Raw genomic sequence first — 21,081 nt, forward strand, 5'->3', positions numbered from 1 at the left:
CTTTGTGACTTATTTTGGCTCTTAGGAACACGGAATCTCAGGTTTTGGAAGGGCTTTTAAGCATCCTTTTGACAAGCTATCCAACTGAAGGTTAAAAAACTGTTTAGATAACAATAATAAAATAGATAATATTTTGGCATGCTATTTACACAAAATTAAAATCTAATTCCAAGTGGTTTCAATTTTGGTATTATGTTTTCTATTTGCTAAATCTCTTCCCTCATATTAGGACTGCTAAAAGAGAACTGAAAAAAATTCAAGACAAAAGAGTTTCTTCGGGTGAGAATTAGACTTTTTCTCATTTGATAGATAAATCAAAAGCATAGTTGCAGTTTTGCTCACTACCAGAAGGACAATGTTAATTTAGATGAATGAATGGTGAAGTACTAGCTCATTCAGAAGCCAGGTAAATGCTCTTTTGAAGATCTGTGAATTTTAAAAACTGTTCAAGAACAGGGTGTTTGTAGGTGCTGTGATCTGATCTGCAAAAGTAAGGGAATTTGGGAAATGTTAATACAATCTATATGCAAATGGGGGCTGCTACATGCTTAGGGACATCATTATTCCAGAGTTCTTAACATCTGCACTAGCTTCTGCCAACAGATAGGTGTCAAGTTATACTCAGTCTATTATTTGAGCACTTTCAATGATGATCACTTAGAAAAACGCAGTTAATAAACTTAAATTGTCTTAATTTTTAAGATATCTATAATAATAAAAGCATAATATACTAATTAGACTGAACAGTTGAACGACCATCTGCAGGAAGCTGGGGCTGCAAGGGCCGAGGCAAGCCGCTGCTACTGTGAGGGCCGAGCCCCTTGCACGAATTTCGTGCATCAGGCCTCTAGTATTTTTCATATTTGCAATAGCCAAGACATGAAAACAACCTAAGTCTCCATCAATAGCTTAATAGATAAATTAAATGTAAATATATATAATGAAATGCTATTTAGCCATACAAAATGACAAACTGCCATTTGTGGCAAAATGAATGGGGCCTGAGGTAAGTAAGCTGGACAGAGAAATATGGTATGATCATATTTATATGAGAAATCTCCTCTCCCTGCCCCCCCAAAAAAAAACACCCACAAAAAACAACAACCAACAAACTCATGGGAAAAACATTTTTTGTAATTATATGAGGTGATGATTGTTAACTGAACTTATTATGGTTATCATTTCACAAGATATGTAAGTCAAGTGATCATGCTGTACACCTTAAACTTGTATAGTGCTGTGTTTCAATTAATTTTAAGAAAATTGGAGAAAAAAGATGTATTGCAGAATACCTGGAAAATATTGTAAATGTAGAGATGAAAATAAAAATTTCCATAATTTTACTTCCAAGGAACCAGTCTTTTATTTCATGACTATATATATTAATATTGTGAACATAGTTTATATATTTTGTTATAATATTTTCCTAAGTATAACATATCATATGATCTATAAACATATTTCCATATACAACATTATAAATCTCCACAGACTGTCATGTGGATGCAACTTAATACATTTAACCCATCTCCTAGATGGATGTGTGCTTCCACTTTATTCATATTGTAAATAATGATAAATATTCTTGTCCATAAATCCTGGTGTGATATTTGATGATGATATGATACATTTCTAGAAATGAATGGCAGAAGCAGTGGTTGTAAATATTTTCAAACCTTTTAAGTCACACTGCCTTGTACACAGCTCATATCATTCTGCAATTCCATCAGCAGAGTGAGCATATCTTTCCTCATTCTTTAGAAATGATTTCTGTAATATGCTAGAACACAATGGCACTTTATTGTCATTTGATTTGTATTATTTTTACTATTTGTCAGGCTAAACATTTTTCATTCATTGGAAATTTGTACTTTATTATGGATTGCTTGTACACGTCATTTACCCATTTTTTTCTAATGAAAGTTTTGCCTTCATACTCATATGTAAGAATTCTTAATAGGTAAGGATATAATTTGCTTCCCATATATGGTGGAAATATTTTTCCATTTTATTGTTTTTCCTTAATTGTTAAATATATTTTGATGTTATTTTATTTCAAAAGTGTTTATGTACTCACATCTATGTATCCATTTATATTTTCCTTTGTTTCTATTATATAAAGGTATTATCCAACTCAAGAGCCATAAATAGTCAAGTGTATTTTTCAATCTTTTAAAATTTTTTATATTTAACACATGCAATTTATTTGATTATTTTTTAAAAAGGGAAATACATATATATTATTTTAAAAATATTTTCTTTTTTTTTTATAGAAAGAGAAAGGGAGAAGAAAAAAAATGAGAGAGACATCATGGATCAGCTACCTCCTGTATGCCCCCCACCAGGGATGGAGCCCACAACTCCACATGTGCCCTGACTAGAAATCAAACCGGGGACCTCTTGGTTCATGGGTTGACATCCAACCGCTGAGCAACCATCGTCTGGGCTATTTGAGTATTAATGACCTAATTTTACTTTATTTTTTGCAAAATGTTTCATAGGTTAACATCGTCTCATTTACTGAATGATAATAAGGTTTATCACAATGGTCACTTTAAAGCTTCACCAACTGGCTCAGGTAAAATGTTTACCTAAAGTGAAATAAAATGGAATCATTTAAATTTTTTATTCTTACCTTCCAAAATTGGCTGGAAGAAATTCAAGAAAAGCGTCATTCAGGTAGAGCTGGGTCAGGTTTAGAAGCTGTGTGAAGCCATCAGGGAGTCTAGAAAGAAGTTAAAGGTTTAGTTACTGCCATCAATGTTGCCATAGAAACAGAACAAGAATATATATCTCAAAGGAAAAAACTAGAAGTGTAATAAATTTTTCAACTCTCCTTTGGTATTACAGTAATGGAAGAATTTATTGAGCATGTTGCTACAGCTTGAAAATTTTTCCTGCTATTAAAGTAAATGGCAGTCACCCACCTCCTTGCTGCTCTACTATGCTGAGATTATGTCACTGCCAAAGCCAGCAGCATCACTCAGTGTTGCCCTATGCACACCAGCAAAATTTTATTAAATTGAAATTTCAAGTTGTATGCCATGTTTTTAAAATTTTAAATGTAATGTTCAATGAAACACTCACATATACTAGTATAGTCAGGCAAGGCTATCTACTTACTCTTCCACGTAATCATTAAAATTTGCCTACATTTTATTATAATGTTGACTAAAGCTGCCCAATATGAAAAGGAAGGAGTCTTTGTCCCCTTAATTGATAATTTTTCTAAAGTAGGCTCATCATGCATGTCTTATAATTCAAGTTGGTCTAATTCTTGTTCAATGAAAATTAGCAAGAAGATGGAAACAATAATAAACAGAACCCTAAAGGCTTTAGGAGTCATCAAAAGAGTTGAGAAAATATCCTTTGGGGAAAATTTTCCAGTTAGATAAAATAATTATTTAAAACTAGAGGCCCAGTGCACGAAATTCCTGCATTGGGGGTGGGGGGGAACAGGGGTGTCCCTCAGCCCGGCCTGCACCTTCTCGCAATATGGGACCGCTGGCTCCTAACCACTCTGCCTGCCTGCCTGATCACCCCTACCCACTCACTTGCCTGCCTGATTGCTCCTAACCACCTCTGCCTGCCTGCCTGATTGCCCCTAACCCCTCTGCCTGCCTGCCTGATTGCCCCTAACTACTCACCTGCCTGCCTGATCACACCTAACCACTCGCCTGCTTGCCTGATCGCCCCTAAACACTCGCCTGCCTGCCTGATTGCCCCTAACCACACTGCCTGCCTGCTTGATGCCCCTAACTGCTTGCCTGCCTGCCTGATCGCCCCTAACTGCCTCTGCCTCGGCCCCCGCACCTAGGACCCAGGCTTCCCTCTTCCAGCTGGCCGAAGGCAACAGGGACCCCAGGCCAGCTTCACTTGGGCAGGGACCCGGGACCCAGGACCCCAGGGGGCATCACCTGGGCCGGCCTCAGGCACCCGGGACCCTGGGCAGCTTTGCCCAGGCCCTGGCTTTGTCAGGAAGGACATCTAAAATGACGTCTGGTCTATCCGGTCTAATTAGCATATTATCCTTTTATTAGTATAGATATTTACATCTTTTTCACCAAAAAGATTTAACCCAAAGATTTTCCAGGACACTTTTTTCTAAAAGGATGTTGACTTTTTTCCTATAATTAAATTTCTATTTAAAGATCTTAATGCCTTTAATCCATGGTCTAAAAAAAGACTATGGTCTTTTAAAAATATACTTCTAAATAGTGTTCAAATTGTCCCCCCCCCCCCCCCCCCCGCTCCTCAAATTATGGCCTATTTCTCTACTTGCATTTACTGGCAGGATTATTTAAAGAGCTACCCATCCACACACCTTTTACTACCTCTCGAGGCATTGTTTTCTGACACATGCCCCAACTCGGTTGCTAAAACTGCAGTCACCAAAGCCTTCAATGACTTAAGTTCCAATTCCACTAACTTCATTTCACTTTGCATCCCACACTGCCTTGCAACAGTTGCCATCATTAATTGTTCTCTCCTTCTTGGCTTCTTGTAGACGTCTTTTCCTGCTTCTCCTCCTACCCTTGGGACATTATATCTCAGTTTCACTCCATGGTTTTTCTTCCTCTATCCAATCTTTTGTTATGTTTTCTGTATATAAAATAATATGTGTACCCACGATATAATTTAACAAACAACCAGTACCTTTAAAATCCTCTGGGTGCCCCTCCCTGACTACATTTTTCTATTTGCCCCACAAATTCTCGAATGATGTTTACTATTCTGTTTCATTAAAAGTTTTTAAAAAGTTTTACTATACCTCTTTGAATACTTAAAAAATTAATGATTGTGTATGTTTTTGGACATTATATAAATCCACTTATACTATGAATATTTTGACACAGTGAAACGGAAATATAAATGTCTCAGGGGTAGGAAAAAAAGCAGAAAAATTGGCATAATTAGTGAAATTCATCCATTTTGATGTAGATGACAGATTACCATCGCATAGTATCCTGTTGTATGAATATATTATGATTCATGTCTTATTATTCTTTTAAAGAACATTATAGTTGTTTCTGGTGTCTTGTTTATTTTCTATTATAAACATTCTTCCTGTGAATATTATTGAACATACTGTATATACCCCTTTGCACAAGAGATTATTTAAGTTACTAGAAGCCCGATGCATGAAGATTCATGCAAGAATGGGCCTTCCTTTCCCTGGCTGCTGGCACCACCTTTCTGCTCCGGCCCCACCTTTCCATGCGCCCAGAGGCCCTGAGCAGCTGGGGTGGTACAGAATGCCTGTGTCCCCAGCTGCTTGGTGCCTGCGTATGCAAATTAACCCACCAGCTTTGGTGGGTTAATTTGCATATTCACTCCTGATTGGCTGGTGGGCATCGTGAAGGTACGGTCAATTTGCATCTTTCTCTTTTATTAGTGTAGATATCCCTTGTTACATGAGGTTAATGTCCCTGAGGAACAGCCCTCAGCTAATGACTGGCAGGAGCATAACTAGCTCAGCTCCCTCACAGGTGTCTTACACTGTTTGCCAGAGCTCCCCTGAGAGATCAAGTTCCAATGGTCCACACTAGTAAATAGCTTGACAACACACCCTCTACAAGTATTTCCTGAGACCATCTTCTATATATACTGCTTGAATTATATTCTAAACATCTGCTTTTGGGGAATACAGACTAAACACAATTAACATTTTTATATTCATTTGTAGGAATTTTTTATACATTCTTAGGATCCTAATCATATATTGACTATTTTTGCTGCAAATATCTTGTTCCAGTATGTACTTTGGAGTTTAATTGTTTGCATATGGCTTCATGGAGGGTTTCCATAAATTTGCTCTAAAAGAAATATAGGATTCATGAAAATTAGAAAAGAAGGAGAAAAGAGGCAGAGAGAGGAGTGAGTTTTTTATAATACAGAGGTAAGAATCCATCTGAGATTGGTGACCAGAAAGTTCTAAAGAAAATATTTCATGTATGAGATTATTAGGAGATGCAATTTGAGAATATCAGCAGGAAACAGGGTTTAGAGAGTATTGACTATTTGACTCAAAGGTTTAAACTTTATCCTGTAGGATTAAAAAAATATCTATGGGAGATAATTATTTCTCTCTATATTTCCCTTTGTTGTAATACATTAGAGCTCATATCCTTATACTATGATTGTTTTTATAATAATGGCAAGATGTTTAATAGATTTCAATCCACATTTAAACACTATCTTACTTTAATGTCCTTTTGGTTACTATAATCACTTGAAAGAAGTAATCATTTGTGATTTTTTAGAAAAAAAGATTAATACATGTTAAATGAGAAAAATATTAAAACCTTTGATGTAATAATTTATTTTAACATTGAAACTATTAATAAGTAAAAAGGGTTTAAAATACTAATTTTCTAGTTATAGGTCCAACCTGAATTATCCAGTTTCCCTTAGTTTACTATTCTGCATATGTATGCACTAAATGGTATTACATTGTACTACTTCTTTGATCAAAAATATATTTCTTAATTGCTGCTTCTTTGGCAAAATTTATGCTGCAAAAAATATCTGGCTTCTTACATACAACATTTTGTTGAAGATTTAAGAGTTGACCACATTGTGCAGATTCAAATTGGATTGCTAAAAAATAAATTATATGAGAAACCATAATGCAAAGTAAGGTAATTTTTTAGCCTGGTTATAAACAAAGATGAATTGACATTTTATATTGAACCATTCTTTTTTAAAAAAATACAGAGTTAAAAGGTATATTTATACAGTATTTTTTATTTAATACTACATGTATTTTTTAATTCAATTCACTTCAACAAGAATGTATTGAATGGTTACTCTGAACTTAGACTCAAAATTAATGTCTCCTTCCTTACTCTCCTCATAGAAATCTATTCATAGATTTAGCAACATGCTTAAACCAATTATTTTTTGTACAAGTTTTGAAATTTTCTACTCCTGGGATAAATTAAAAATTCCTTGAAAACAAGGAATTTTATAATCCCCTCAATGATCTAGATTTATACTTTGAAACATATTTGAAAAACACATAAAGAATATAGTCAGTTTTATTTATTCCTAATTTTATGGTACAAATTTGTAGTTTCTTATAGAAACAGTGGCCCCATTTGTCAGTATCACCATTTTCAGAGGAATATTCAAGGATCAGCAAGAAAAAAGACAAATAAACTTGATGAAGATGGGTTGTCTTTATCCTCCTCCAAGCTATTCAATGAAATCAAACATTTTACACTAAGTTAAGGGACTCTCAATAGTGAAATGATTTTACTATCCTAAAATAACTGGCACATTTGATGTATTAAAAAATTCAAAGAATAGATGATTTATATATATTAGTAAATAATTCTCTCTCTGCTAAGAAAATACTTTCATTTTATTACTTTCTGAACTTAAAAATGACATGTTCAAACTATAACAAAGAAAGGATAATAGAACCAGACACCAAATAATTTAGAGGTTGAGCACATGGGCATCGATGTCAAAAGACCTGGGTTTGAATCATAGCTCTTTCAATTATTATCTCTGTGACCTTTGCAACTGTAAGACTAAGTTTTCTTGTTTTTAAAATGATGATGCTAACACCCACTTTCAGAGTTGTTCCAATGATTAAACGATTAAATGCCCTACAGACAAGAACACAGTAAATGGGAGTAATTATATTACTTTTATGTGGCATAGTATTGTTTTTATTCTGATCTTCCAATATTAACTATAACACTAATTTAAATATTTTTATTAATGCCAATTTTGTTGTTGGAATAAGCAAATTAAGATAGGCTGTGGATGTTATTGTTTTAACATTTTCTTTTCTAATCCCATTCACTACTTTAGTTAAATAAATAAAAACATATTACAAGCATTTGAGCTCCACTAAACAGTTAGACCAAATTTAATTACACGTTTTACATGCTGTGATTAAGAAGCTATTCTGTGATTGATTTACTGCCTGATGCTTCTGTTTCATTCCTGAATCTCCTTTTTATTATGCATTTTCTCTTTTATCAGGTGTACAAAGTTAAATACCATGTATTTACCACTTAAAAAGACATTAACTTGAGAGAAATAAGTCTTTGGTGTTTTTCCACAGATGTTTAACCTTCTCTGTAAACTTGAATAAACAAACAGCCAAAATGGTGGGGGAAAAAAAAGAAAGAAAGAAAGGAAGAAAGAAAACCCAATGTAAAATCTCTTACCCTACTGGAAATACATTTTAAATCTAAATTCTTTAAATTTATGCAGCTTAAATTTATAAAATTAATATTACAATATTATAGAAGATTTGGAACATAAAGAGAAACAATACTGCTCATAATTCCACCTTAACACAACATCATTACCATTTCATGTATTTCTAATCTAATTTACAATTAATTATTTTAACATCACTGCAAACTTGTATCATGAAGTCTCCCTTTACTTTGCAATTATCTTTTAATTTTGTTGTATAATCTATCATTCAAACTAGGATATGTTTGAAAGCTAAAAGGGATCTATTATTAATCATGGTACATTAAGAGGTGTAAACTAAGATGATTTGAGTAAACAGAGCCATATGGTTACTTTCTACATACTATTTGTACCCATCCAGCCAGTCCATGTGCCATAATTTATTTGCAATTTCTTTATCATTGAGCTTTAACAATATTTCAAAGTTTTCAAAATGTGTCTTTTAATTTAAATCAAACCCAAAATGCTTCTTCAGAATTGGTGAGATATAGTGAAAGGAACCTAGATTTTCAAATACTATCTTCGTGTGTTTTCATTTGTAAAAAGTTATATAGATAAGGTGAAAATGAAATAATGTATCTAAATGCCTGAGACATAACAGGCTCTCAAGAAATGTTGGTTCATCCTTTTTTTCAGTGAGTAGTTGTTTTTGATTTTCTTGTGGTAATTTTCACCAATGACTTGGTTAAGGTATTCAGACTATATTGTAAAGTTCATATCTAAAACTAAAACTATGATGAAAACACTCAAAACTATAACTTTTATATTCCAGAGTTTTCATGACTTCTTTGTAGATTACTTGGGTCAAATAAAATGAAGAGAAAAACAGCAGATTAAAAGAATCAATGAAACCCAAATCTGTTTTTTTGAAAAGTGCAATAAAATAATAACTCTGTAGTCAGACTAATAAATGAAAATAAAAAAAGGAAGAAGACACAGATTGCTGATACCAGGAATGAAAGAAAGAGCACACTAGAAGACCCAAAGATATTAAAGGGCTAATAAAAAGATTATAGAAAATGAGATGTCAATAAATTTGGAAACTTAAATGAGCTGTAAAAATTCCTGAAGAGCACAAACTACCAGTGATCATTAAAAAAACAAACAAACAAACAAACAAACAAAAAACCAACCAAACAAAAAAACACCACACAAATAAGTAATTGGAATAGCCCTATAGCTATTATGGAAATTAAATTTGTAATTAAAAACTTTCCCATAAACATTCAGGCCCCAATGGCTGTATTGGCAATTTCTACCAATATTTAAGAAAAGAATACTTCCAATTCTATAAAAACTTTTGTAAAAAGTAGAAAGGAACATATTCCAACTATTTTTATGAAGCCAGTTTTACCCTGATACCAAAATCAAAGCAATTACAAGAAAAGAAAGTTCAGACTAATATGCTTCATGAATATAGATGAGGAAATCCTTTACAAAACTAGCAAATCAAAGCCATTAATTTATACATAGAGTAATAATTCATGACCAAGTAGCATTTATACCTGGAAAGGAAAGTTAAACTGATATTTAAAAAACCAATCAATGTAATTCAATATATCATGAAATTGAAAAAGAAAAAATCATATCCTTGTATCAGTAGATGCTTTAAAAAAAAGCTTTGTAACAATTCAATATCCATTGACAATGAAAAGTCTCAGCAAACCATTGACATAGTGGACAGATTCTAAGGTAGCCCCATGACCTTCACTTCTTGATGGTCATGTCCTTTAACTGTGGTAGGACTTGGTACTTGCTCAATGGAATGTGGTGAATATGATATGTCACTCCCATAACTGAAAAGTAGATGACTCCATCTTACTAGGAGACTCACTGTATTCAGCTTCTGGCCATGAAGAAAAAGGCTGCTATGTTGTGAACTGAACCAGCTTCTAGGATCCCAAAGTGGCCTCCAGCTGACAGCCAGCAAAAGGCTGGGGCTCTCACTCTATAACAACAAGCATAGGAATTCTGCCTATAACCTGAGTGAGCTTGAAAGTGAATTCTTCCGCAGATGAGCCTCCGGAAGAGAACACAGCTTGACTAGTGCCTTGATTGCAGCCTGATGAAACTCTGAAGCAGGGAACCCAGCTAACCCAAGGCCAGATTCCTGACTCACAGAATTTGAGAGAGAATGAATATGTGTTGTTTTGAACCACTAAGCTGCTGGTAATTTCTTATACAAGATTAGAAAACTAACACATACTTTGGTGTCTGGAATTGAGATTCTGCTGTAATAAATATTTACCTAAACATGTTAGTGGCTTTGGAACCAGGCAGCGGTCAGAGACTGAACAATTGTTGAAAAACATCACAAAGAAAGCCTAGGTTTCCTTGAAGAGAATGTAAAGTAGAAATCTAAATTTAGAGGACCCTGCTGAAAAAAACTAAAAAGGAAGTGAGGGTCTAGTTATTAAAAAATTTCCTCAACTTGATAAAGGGCATGTATGAACAAACAACAAGTAACAATTACACATAATGGTGACAGTCTAATGCTTCCTCCCTAAGTCTGGAAACAAGATAATGATATCTCTTTTCACCTTTTCTATTCAACACTGTACAGGAAGTCTAAGACAGAACAATGAAGCAAGAAAAATAAATGAGAAAAAGGCATGAAGATTTAAAAATATAAAATAAAATTGTCTTTATGCACAAGTGACATGATAGTTTACCTAGGAAATCACCCCAAATCTATGAAATATCTACTAGAACTATTTAGTGAATTTAGTGAGGTTGCAGGACATAAGGTCCATATTTAAAAATCAATTGAATTTCTATACAGCAGCAATAAACAAATAATGGAAAAATCATTTGTAATTGCACAAAAAGCATATAATAGTTGAAATAAGATGAACAAAACATGTACAAGATTTATATGCTGAAATCTATAAATTACCAATAAAATAATTTTTAAAGATCGAAATAAGTATACAGATAAACTATGCTTAGTGATAGATATACTGAATATTTCTGAAACAACTCTGTCTGAATTGAACCACAGATGCAGTGCAATCCTTATCAAAATTCCAGAAGGATTTTTTTTATTTTTGTAAATATTGGCAAACTGATTATGAAATTTATGTGAAAAACCAAAGAGCACAGACCATCCCAAATATTTTGATAAAGAGGAACAAAGTTGAAGGACTCCCATTCCCTGACTGTATGAATTTCTACAAAGCTATAGAAATTAAGTGTATAGAATTGATGTAAGAATATGGCATATAGATCAATTTACAAAACAGATAACTCAGAAATGGAACCAAACACTTATGATCAACTGATTTATAAAAAATGATCAGGTGATTTTATGAAGAAAGGATAATCTTCTTAACAAACAGTACTGGAACAATTGAAAACCATATGCAAACCAACCAACCAATCTACAAAAAAAAAAAAAAAAAAATCCCACAAAAATGACCCACACACTTTATCCATATATAAAATTCAGCTTTAAATGGATCATAGACCTCAGTGTAAAACCTAAACTATAAAAGTTCCATAGAAAAACATAGGAGAAAATCTTTATGAATTTAGCTAAGATCACTAGATAAGAACATGACTATGAATTTAGCTAAGATCACTAGATAGGAACTTGAAGTATAAGTCATTAAAATTTGTATAAATAGGACTTCTTCAAAATTAAAAACTTCTCTTTGAAAATCAATAGAAAATGGAAAGACATATCACAGAATAGGAGCAATGATTTGCAAGCAAATATATGATGGACTTTTAGCCAGAATATATAACAATTTCTAACAAATTAATAATAAAAAACAAGTCAATATAAATGAATAAAATTCTTAACTTTTAAGAAATAATACAGATTGTCTAAGATGGCGGGATAGTTAAACGCCTGTATTCGCTGCCTCCCACAACCACATCAAAATTACAACTAAAATACAGAACAACCATCATCCGGAATTACTGGAAAGCTGGCTGAATAGAAAAGTAAAGAAGAAAGCACATAAACTGGTAGGAGGTGCAGTGGCACAGAACAGGCTGGTCTGGCACTCACATGGGCTGTTTTTTTAATCAGAAGGGAGATCGTCTCTGTGGAGGCCACCTGGAGGAGCAAGGGGTCCCAGCCCCACACCAGACCCCTTAGCTCAGGGTCCCAGAGCTAGGAAAAGAAGCCCTATGGGCAGTAAAAACTACAGGCTGTAAAAACCAGTGTGGATTGGGGCTCAGTGGCACAGAGGCTTCTGGAGACCCAGCTGCTCCTCTTAAAAGGCTGGCTCCACAAACTGAACTTACAAGCTCCTGCTTCCTCTGAGCTCCAGTGCTGGGCCAGGCTCTGGGGGACCCAGACACATACAAGGAGGAACTGGACTGTCTGGCATCTGAGCAGGAACCTGGGGGCGGCTTCCTCCCAGACAGAGGTTCTCTCAAGGATCATTGTTTCTACTATGGGACCTCCCTGGTCACAGGACTGACTGGCAGCCATTTCCCTTTGCTCCACCCTTGTGATTCCCTGAGCACCCACCTCATCCAATTTATAACCCCACCCAAGCTGTGTGCAGCAGCTTTTGCATATTAATGGCCTTTCCTTGCTCAGGATAAAATCTTTCAAACAAGCTGCAGCTGGATTAGGGAGCCCCAAACCTATCAATAAAAGGCACAAGACCCAGCACCAGCACCAGCCTGCCTTGCTTCACAGCTGAGCCTTGTCTGGGCATTTCCAACCCGATACAAAGAGGAGGAATCTGCAAATATCTCTGTAGCTCCTGCTGGGTGGCCCTAGGCAGTGGATTTCTTTGCATCTCCCTGGAGGTCCACGAACCAGTGTACACAGTGGTCGGTGTGAGACCATACCAGATTACAACTCTACACATCCATAAGCAACACACTCAAAGGGCAGACTCAGAGAGCACCAAAGCCTCAAGGAAGCAAGTCCTGCTCCACAGGGGTGTCTCCTGCACAGAAGCTCACCCACTGTAGTCGCAGCTAGTCCTCACAGCCAATTGGCCTGAAGGTCAATTCCTCCCAGTGACACCAATAGCAATCAAGTCTCAACTACAACAAGACTGTGCTCTCAGCCCTCAAAGGGGTGCACCTAGAGCTCCCAGCTCAGGTGACTGGGGAGGCTGAGCCACTAGGCCCTATAGAATACCTACTACACAAGGCCACTCTACCAACTCAAGGAGACATAGCAGCTCTACCCAATACATAGAAACAAACACAGGGAAGTAGCCAAAATGCAGAGACAGGGAGGCATGTTGCAAATGAAAGAAATGGAAGAGATCAGACTACTGGATATAGAGTTCAAAACCATGGTTATAAGGGTACTCAAGAATCTTCTAGAAACCTCTAAAAAAATGGAAAAGGACCATTTAGAAATTAAGCTTACACTGACTGAAAGAAAGAATAATATACAGGGATTCAACAGTGGAGTGGAGGATTGGGAGAATAAAATCAATGATTTGAAATATGAAGAAGCAAAAAACACCGAACCAGAAGAGCAAAAAGAAAAAAAAAAATCCAAAAATTTGATAATGGTATAAGGAGCCTCTGGGACAACTTCAAGCATACCAAAATTTGCATTGTGGGGATGCCAGAGGAAGAGACAGAGCAAGATATTGAGGACCTGTTTGAAGAAATAATGACAGAAAACTTCCCCTACCTGCTGAAAGAAATAGACTTACAAGTCCAGGAAGCACAGAGAGTCCAAAATAAGAGGAACCCAAAGAGGACCACACCAAGACACATCATAATTAAAATGCCCAGGACTAAAGACAAAGAGAGAATCTTAAAAGCAGTAAGAAAAAAGCAGTTAGTTACCTACAATGGAGTGCCCATACAACTGTTAGCTGACTTTTCAACAGAAACCATGCAGGCCAGAAGGGAGTGGCAAGAAATAAATGATGAATAGCAAGGGCCTACTACCAAGATTACTCCAATGAGTAATTACACCCAGCAAAGCTATAATTTAGAATTGAAGGTCAAATAAAGAGCTTCACAGACAAGAAAAAACTAAAGGGGTTCATCACCACCAAACCAGTATTATATGAAATATTGAAGGGTATTCTTTAAGGAGAGGAAGAAAAAGAAAAAGATAAAAAATATGAACAACAAAATGGCAACAAATACATACCTATCAATAATTGAATCTAAAAATCAAAATAAACAAATTAGAAATCTAATGAACAGAATAAACTGGTGAATAAAATAGAATCAGAGGTATGGAAATGGAACAGACTGATGATTCTCAGAGGGAAGGGGGTGGGCGGGTGGGAAGAGATTAAACAAAGATCTTATATGCATACTAGCAGCCCATTTGCACGAAGATTCGTGCAATAGACCTTCATTCACCTGGCTGCCTGCACCAGTTTTCTGCCGGCACCGGGGACCCAGGCCTTGGCTGTGGCCACCGCCTTCTGCCTTCTTTCAGAGTCGGGGGTTGGCCCCGGGCGGCGGCCTTGGCTCTGCTGCACCCCAGCCTCCCTGCTACGGATCGTAGGAGCCGACCCCCCCGTGGTTGCCTGCGATCCATGCAGGCTCCCTTGCCCAAGGCCGGGAAAGCCTCCGCCCCAGGCTTTCCCGGCTTTGGGCTCAGCCACACCCATCGTCCCTGCTACAGATCTTAGGAGCCGAACCCCTGGTCGTTGCCTGCAATCCGTGCAGGCTCCCCGCTAGTGCCCAAGGCCGGGAAAGCCTCCACCCGAGGCTTTCCCGGCCTTGGGCTCCACCACACCCCAACGTCCCTGCAACGGTTTCCTGGTGGGCGTGGTTGGTAGGCGTGGCTTGTGGGTGTAGCGAAGGTACGGTCAATTTGCATATTACTCTATTATTAGGTAGGATATGCATTACCTTTGGACACTAGGGTGGCAAAGGCCTGGGGCAGGTGGGCACCTGGTGGAGGAGGGCAATGGCGGGGGAAAAGAGAGGGACATCTGTAATAATCTCAACAATAAAGATTAAAAAATAAAAAAATAAAGAGAATGCTGTACATAGGTGGATTGGGTATTTTTTAATCAAATTATTAAAAATAAAATTGGTACCATATTAACAAAAAAGAACTAATACAGATTGTAAATAATAAGTACATGGAAAGATGCTACTTGAACATTAAAAATGTAAATTAAATTACTGTGAGCTACTACCATGAGATATCATATCTACTTGGCTGGCTAAATGGGGAAAAAAAGTATCAAATTCAGAGAAAGATGAGAAACAAAGGAAACTCTAATAAATTGCTGGTGTAAAGACCTCCCTCCTAACTTCAGTCTCCTTTTACATTCCATTCCTATTTTCATCTACAGCCTTTTCTCATGATCCATAGAGAAACCATGCTCACTACTTCCTCTCCTCAGCTGGTAAAAAATTTCCCCCTAAATTTCCTAGAATAAACTTCCTTTCATTTATCAAATGACTTTCCAGTGGGCTTCAGTTTCTCTCAGTCTCTCCAACATGACATGGACAAAGGATTACGGAAGTTTTCTCAAATCCTGCTTTCAATTTTTGTGTAATTAAAATGTCATTCTTACTCTGAAACTCATTCTTTGCATCCCACTTTCACTACTTGTTTCAACCTCTTCCAAATATTACTACAACAGTTATAACCTTTCTAGATTTTAAGTCCACGTACATTGCTAAGTGACTATAACATTTAGGTTCATGGCTCCTCCAATCCATTCACCTCATGGTTTAAAGACCTGTTTGATCCACTGTACACTCTATCACTGTGACAACTCATTTGCCACAGTGGTCATAAGGTGGTCACCAGCCACAAATACCCTGTGTCTCATCACCGCATCTTTACCGTCCATTTCTTCCACTCTGCTATCCTCATGGGACTGTCTTTCTGCTCTTCCTATAATCTCAGGTACACAAATACTACCTTTTTTTGATCATAGTTAATTCCTTTTTCAGCTTGAAGTGCATGATTAGCTATTTTCATAAAATTCTTGCACTTGTTTGAATTTTCATCATATCCTTGATGCTATTTTTCCACCATGGCCATACTACTAACAGTTTCCTTAGTTTCAGTGTTCTTCCATAGAATGTTGCCTGAGAGCCACAGAAAAATAATGACATAGTTTGCTTCAAAGTAATGCCCACTTGCACCAATTAGGCCTTCATTGTTATCCAGCAGTGCTTTTAATAATCTTTTGTTGAATTATTCTGATTTGATTATTCCTTTCCCATCATTCTATTGAATAGAGTTTTAAGTGCAGCATTTAAAATTAACTTATTATGTGGATTTCCTTTTTTTGGTACATTATTCCATTGGAAACATAAAATAAATAAAATGAAATAGCTCATACTCACTTAGAAATGGGATTGACACTGGCTTCAATAATTGTTAAACACTTACAGCACTTTATGCTTTCTGGAAAATCTTGTACACCTAAAATATAAAAGAGAAAATACATGAAAATGTTCCAGTAAAAATTCTCTAAGCTATAATGATAATATTAAGAATAATTATTATACAGTATTAACACTGTGGGTATTATTATTTAAGTAAAAATAATAACTTAATGTTATATATATTTTCATCATATATACATACATTTTAAAAATAAAAATTTAAATGTTAAATATTTTATGATAGTAATAATTGGAAATTGGATAAATATTTGAGGACAATTGTGTGTTTAGTATAAGATAGATCTTGGCTCTTTACATATCGAAAGAAATAAAAATAGTTTGGATCTATTTAGTTACTAGAGGCCCGGTGCATGAAAATTCATGCAGTGGAGGGGGGTCTCTCGGCCGGCCTGCCCCCTCTCACAGTCTGGGAGCCCTCAGGGGCGGGAGGCAACCTGGCAATCAGGGGAAGGTGACGCCCCCATCACACCTCTGCTGCTGCCACTGCCAGCAGTGCAAGCCTCAGCTGGCCCTGGTTACCTGAGCCTCGGGCGGCTCTGGGTGACGGGGCAGTCGCCATCTGAGGCTTGCCTGTGCCTCGGGCTGGCCCTGGGTGGCTGGGGGGCTGAGGGCAGGTCTGGCTGCACTGTGCACCTGCCACCCCCTGGCTGGGCTGAAAGGACTGGGGGACTCTGGCGGCGCTGAGGTGACTGGGCACCGCCATCTTGTGGCTAAGGGTGCCACCATCTTTGTGATGGCGTGATGGTCAATTTGCATATTCCCTCTTTATTAGATAGGCTTATAGTGCCACTACTGGAGAAAGGAGAAATCAGCAGCTAAGCTATAAGAAAACAGAAGATAAAAATATTTGCTCCCTTTATTTTATAAGATTGGGAAGGCTGAACACATGTATCTGAAAAATACCTAAGGACAAATCACAAAACCAATGGCTATTCCCAAACGAATACTGTGCTCTAATGAATCTTATGCAATTCTTCCTGTTGGCACCGATGCAGCTCTGCATCTGCCAGGAGGGTGAAGAGGTGAGCAGCCTTTCTCAGGTCCTCTCTGGAGGCTCTGAGATAGCAGCCTCCATAGTTGCCCTTGGAGAACTGCTCATCTGCTGTCACAGCTGTGCTGTTGGCGATGTGACAGAAAAACACACGTTTTTCTTACTGAAAATCAGTAAGCCACAAAACCGAATCCAAAACATGAGTGTCAGGAATAAAAGATGGGGAGGGCATTTCAGTCAATTGATACAAATGAATCAAATATAGTAGCACCTGCAGAAGTTTAGAAGAGAAAACAGCTATATGGAGCAATTCCTATATGCCTGCCTACTACCTGCTCTCAATTTCTGAAACTGTTATTAAGGATATAAAAATGTCCACAAAATACTAGTCCTACTGAGTACTTCATAGCTGACAGAGGGATGAGAAACATTTTGTGATAGGATTTAGTTGAACTTTTGTAGATAGATACTTAATAAAGAAAACCCGCTGCCTGCCTAGATTCAGGGACCTAGACCACGTGACCACAGGACCTGGACGCCCCGGAAGCAGCAGGTGGTTTATTCAGTGTTAAGTAGGGTTTGAGGACATTTCTCATGCCATTCTTCCCTATGTGAAAGTTCATCAGAAAGTATGCTGTCCTCACATTATTGCTTAAGTATTTTGCCTTCTTAGTGAGAACCCACGTTTAGGAGCTCCATTATGCATGAACTGTATGAGAAAGAACAATTCTCTTTTTTGGAAAGATGTAACACCCAGAGCTGCCCTCATTAACTAGACATTAACAAAATGGCAAAGAAGTCAATAAGCTAACCCTTAAACTATGCTCAACATTTTTCCTTAGTATTTGTATTTACTTTGGATGTCTGCACCCAACAGGGTGTAAGGCTTCTACTTCCCTCCCTCAGCTTTTTCTGCTCAGTCACCAATCTGGGCTCATTACACACTGTGTGCCTGATGCCGTCTGTCCACACTGCCTTAGAATGATATTTTTCGAAAGTATGTGTAAACCAAAATATGAAAGCAGAGCAAAATAGAACACGATATTAAGGCAAAGACTATGTCTCCTTATCTTCTACTGAAAATGGAATTTCCTGCTGTGTTGAAAATGCTACTACATTATTTTTCTTTATAAAATCTGTATTATGTTGTTCACAGTTTAAACTTTAAATTGTTCAGAGCAGAGTCCCTGGATTAAGATGGAATCCTAACTTTATTACTCAAACAGGTTGGGTAACCTTAGGCAAGTCATTTAAATGTATAATGTTCTAATTTCCTATTCTAAAAAAATGGTGACTAAATGAATGGTTCCTTCAGAGAGTTGAAGTGAGGCTTGAAAGAGATAAATCAGATAAAGTAATTGGCAGAAAGTGTTGCATAAACGTTATCTATAGTTATTAGAAATAAATAGAAGCAGAGGGTAGCAGTCAAAAGGAACCAACAATCAGGTGAAAACGAGCTGGCTTGAGGTATAAACTTATAAAATTTATCGAGTTAGGAAAACACAGCAAGGTGGTAGAAATTAGTATGATGAAAAAATATCCCAATATTTAATCAATATAGTAGCTGACATAAATGCTCTTGCGGATGGGGGATAAGTTATAAAAAGATATGTATGAATATGCATATTTATACATATATTTATATCTTACAATATAAAAATATAAGATAACCCAATAATGTATACACACACTTTGAATAATTATAAATGCAGTGTTTATTAAAACACATTTCATTGTCAAAATTGAGCTATCAGCTGTTAAAGTACATATACATTTTTTGGGGACACCCTGTATAATTAGTTTGTACTAAGCAATATTTTTATATTTTTGCTGAGGTTCTTACAGCGATCTTAATTTGCTTATGAGAGCTGGCATTTTGAATTTAGAAAAACTTCTTAGAGCATAAACCCATCTTGTAGTTCAATCTAAAGATGAAGAGGTAAGATAGCATAGTAGTTAAAAGCACAGGTTGGCAAGGTGATTGAATCCCTGTATTATCACTTAACTAGTCATGTAATATTAGACATTACAATATTTGAATGTTATGAGTATTATCTGGTATTAATGTAAAGCACTTAGTAGCATGTCTAGCACTTAATAAGAACCTAATAAATACTATATAAAATTCACGTATTAATAAAATCAAAGGTAACAAACTTCTCCATGCATTGTATAAAGTAATTTCATTCTTCTAGTAATCTTGTGAGGAAGATATATTAAGCAACATTATTTTCATTTCATGGATGAAAAACCACACATTCACAAGAATTAAGTGACTTACTTAAATACTTAATGAGTGTTTATAGATGGAAATGGATATAGGTGGGATTTAATTCAATTTTTCAACATCATATCTCTTGTCCCTCTTTACCACATTATGCTACTTCCTATTAAAATGATGTTAGATTTATTGTAGAACTCACATTTTTATTACCAATCTTTGAGATTGGTCTGTCTGATTCTCTGAAACACAGTATCTTTGAATAATTAAAAAGGTTATATATATACATACATACATATATATATATATATGCACTTATATGTATTTTTAAATTATATGTTAAATACACATACATACACATTTTCTGAGATGGATTATGTACTGATTTTAAAATTTATTTATTCAGAAATAAGGAGATAAATATCTTTTGCTTTAACAATTTATCTTATTGCAATTATTTTTACTTGTGATTACTGGAGAAAATCAGATCAAATATTTGTAGACCATACAATGCAAGTTCTAATCACATAGAACTTGACACATCACATAGGCCCTCTAACACGGCCCTTATTTAAGGGCATCACAATTGCATTCTTTTGGAAATCCCTGGAGATTCAAGCTCATTATATTTAGACTAGATTCAAACCTAGGCTGAACAACCAATGAGGAATGTATCCTAAACTAGTTACACAAGAAGCACTGTGTTTCATAAGCAAAATGGTACGTTTATTTTTAAAAATGGATAACTGCCCTATTCACAAATAGCAGATGACATCAATAAATGTTTACCATCCAAATTAGGACATTGTGGTATTATTTTTCCAATATGTTTACTTCAGTAACTATACCACAAAATCTCTTTTGAATATGTCCACAGAAATACTGTCAAATGAGAAAGGACATTTCTGAAATTGGAACTTAAAATATCTTGGAAACAAAGATCCTAATGCAATGGAATCATTGATAATTCCATTAACAAAATATGAATATCTTGAAGAAGAAAAGACATAATAGACTACTTTATCTGTTTTCTTTGCCATTTTCCTTTTAAAAAAATTAGGTTGAAAAAATTCCTATTCAACTTTCAATTATTCAAGAACTACTTCACTTTGTGCGGTTTTCATTCTTGTTCACTTTCCTGTTGCCTCCATTTGACCAATTCACTGCTGTGCAGAAGAGAGAGAAGGAAGAATTTTGAAATCAATCCAATATGAATCTTTCCTGCCTAGCATGGGAAAAGTTGAAAGTCATGGCTCAATTTAGGTTTTAGTATATTCAGTTAATTGTTTTCACTTGGACTACCCTGTTTATTACTAAT

At 36.0% G+C, this 21,081-nt stretch overlaps 1 protein-coding gene across 1 annotated transcript in view; it reads right to left on the minus strand.

Moving 5' to 3' along the window:
- The window catches only part of LRRC7 (leucine rich repeat containing 7), a gene marked incomplete at its 3' end in the record, with an annotated part of 1,171,300 nt that overhangs the window by 242,058 nt on the left and 908,161 nt on the right, over positions 1-21,081 (minus strand). Inside the window, exons 14-15 of the mRNA XM_079777586.1 lie at positions 16,489-16,567; positions 2,636-2,725 (exon numbers count right to left, since the gene is read on the minus strand). Of these exons, the coding sequence (XP_079633712.1) occupies positions 2,636-2,725; positions 16,489-16,567 (169 nt within the window). The remainder of the gene's footprint in view (positions 1-2,635; positions 2,726-16,488; positions 16,568-21,081) is intronic.

Source organism: Cnephaeus nilssonii (genome assembly GCF_951640355.1).
Source record: "Cnephaeus nilssonii genome assembly, chromosome: 7".
Classification (NCBI taxonomy): domain Eukaryota; kingdom Metazoa; phylum Chordata; class Mammalia; order Chiroptera; family Vespertilionidae; genus Cnephaeus; species Cnephaeus nilssonii.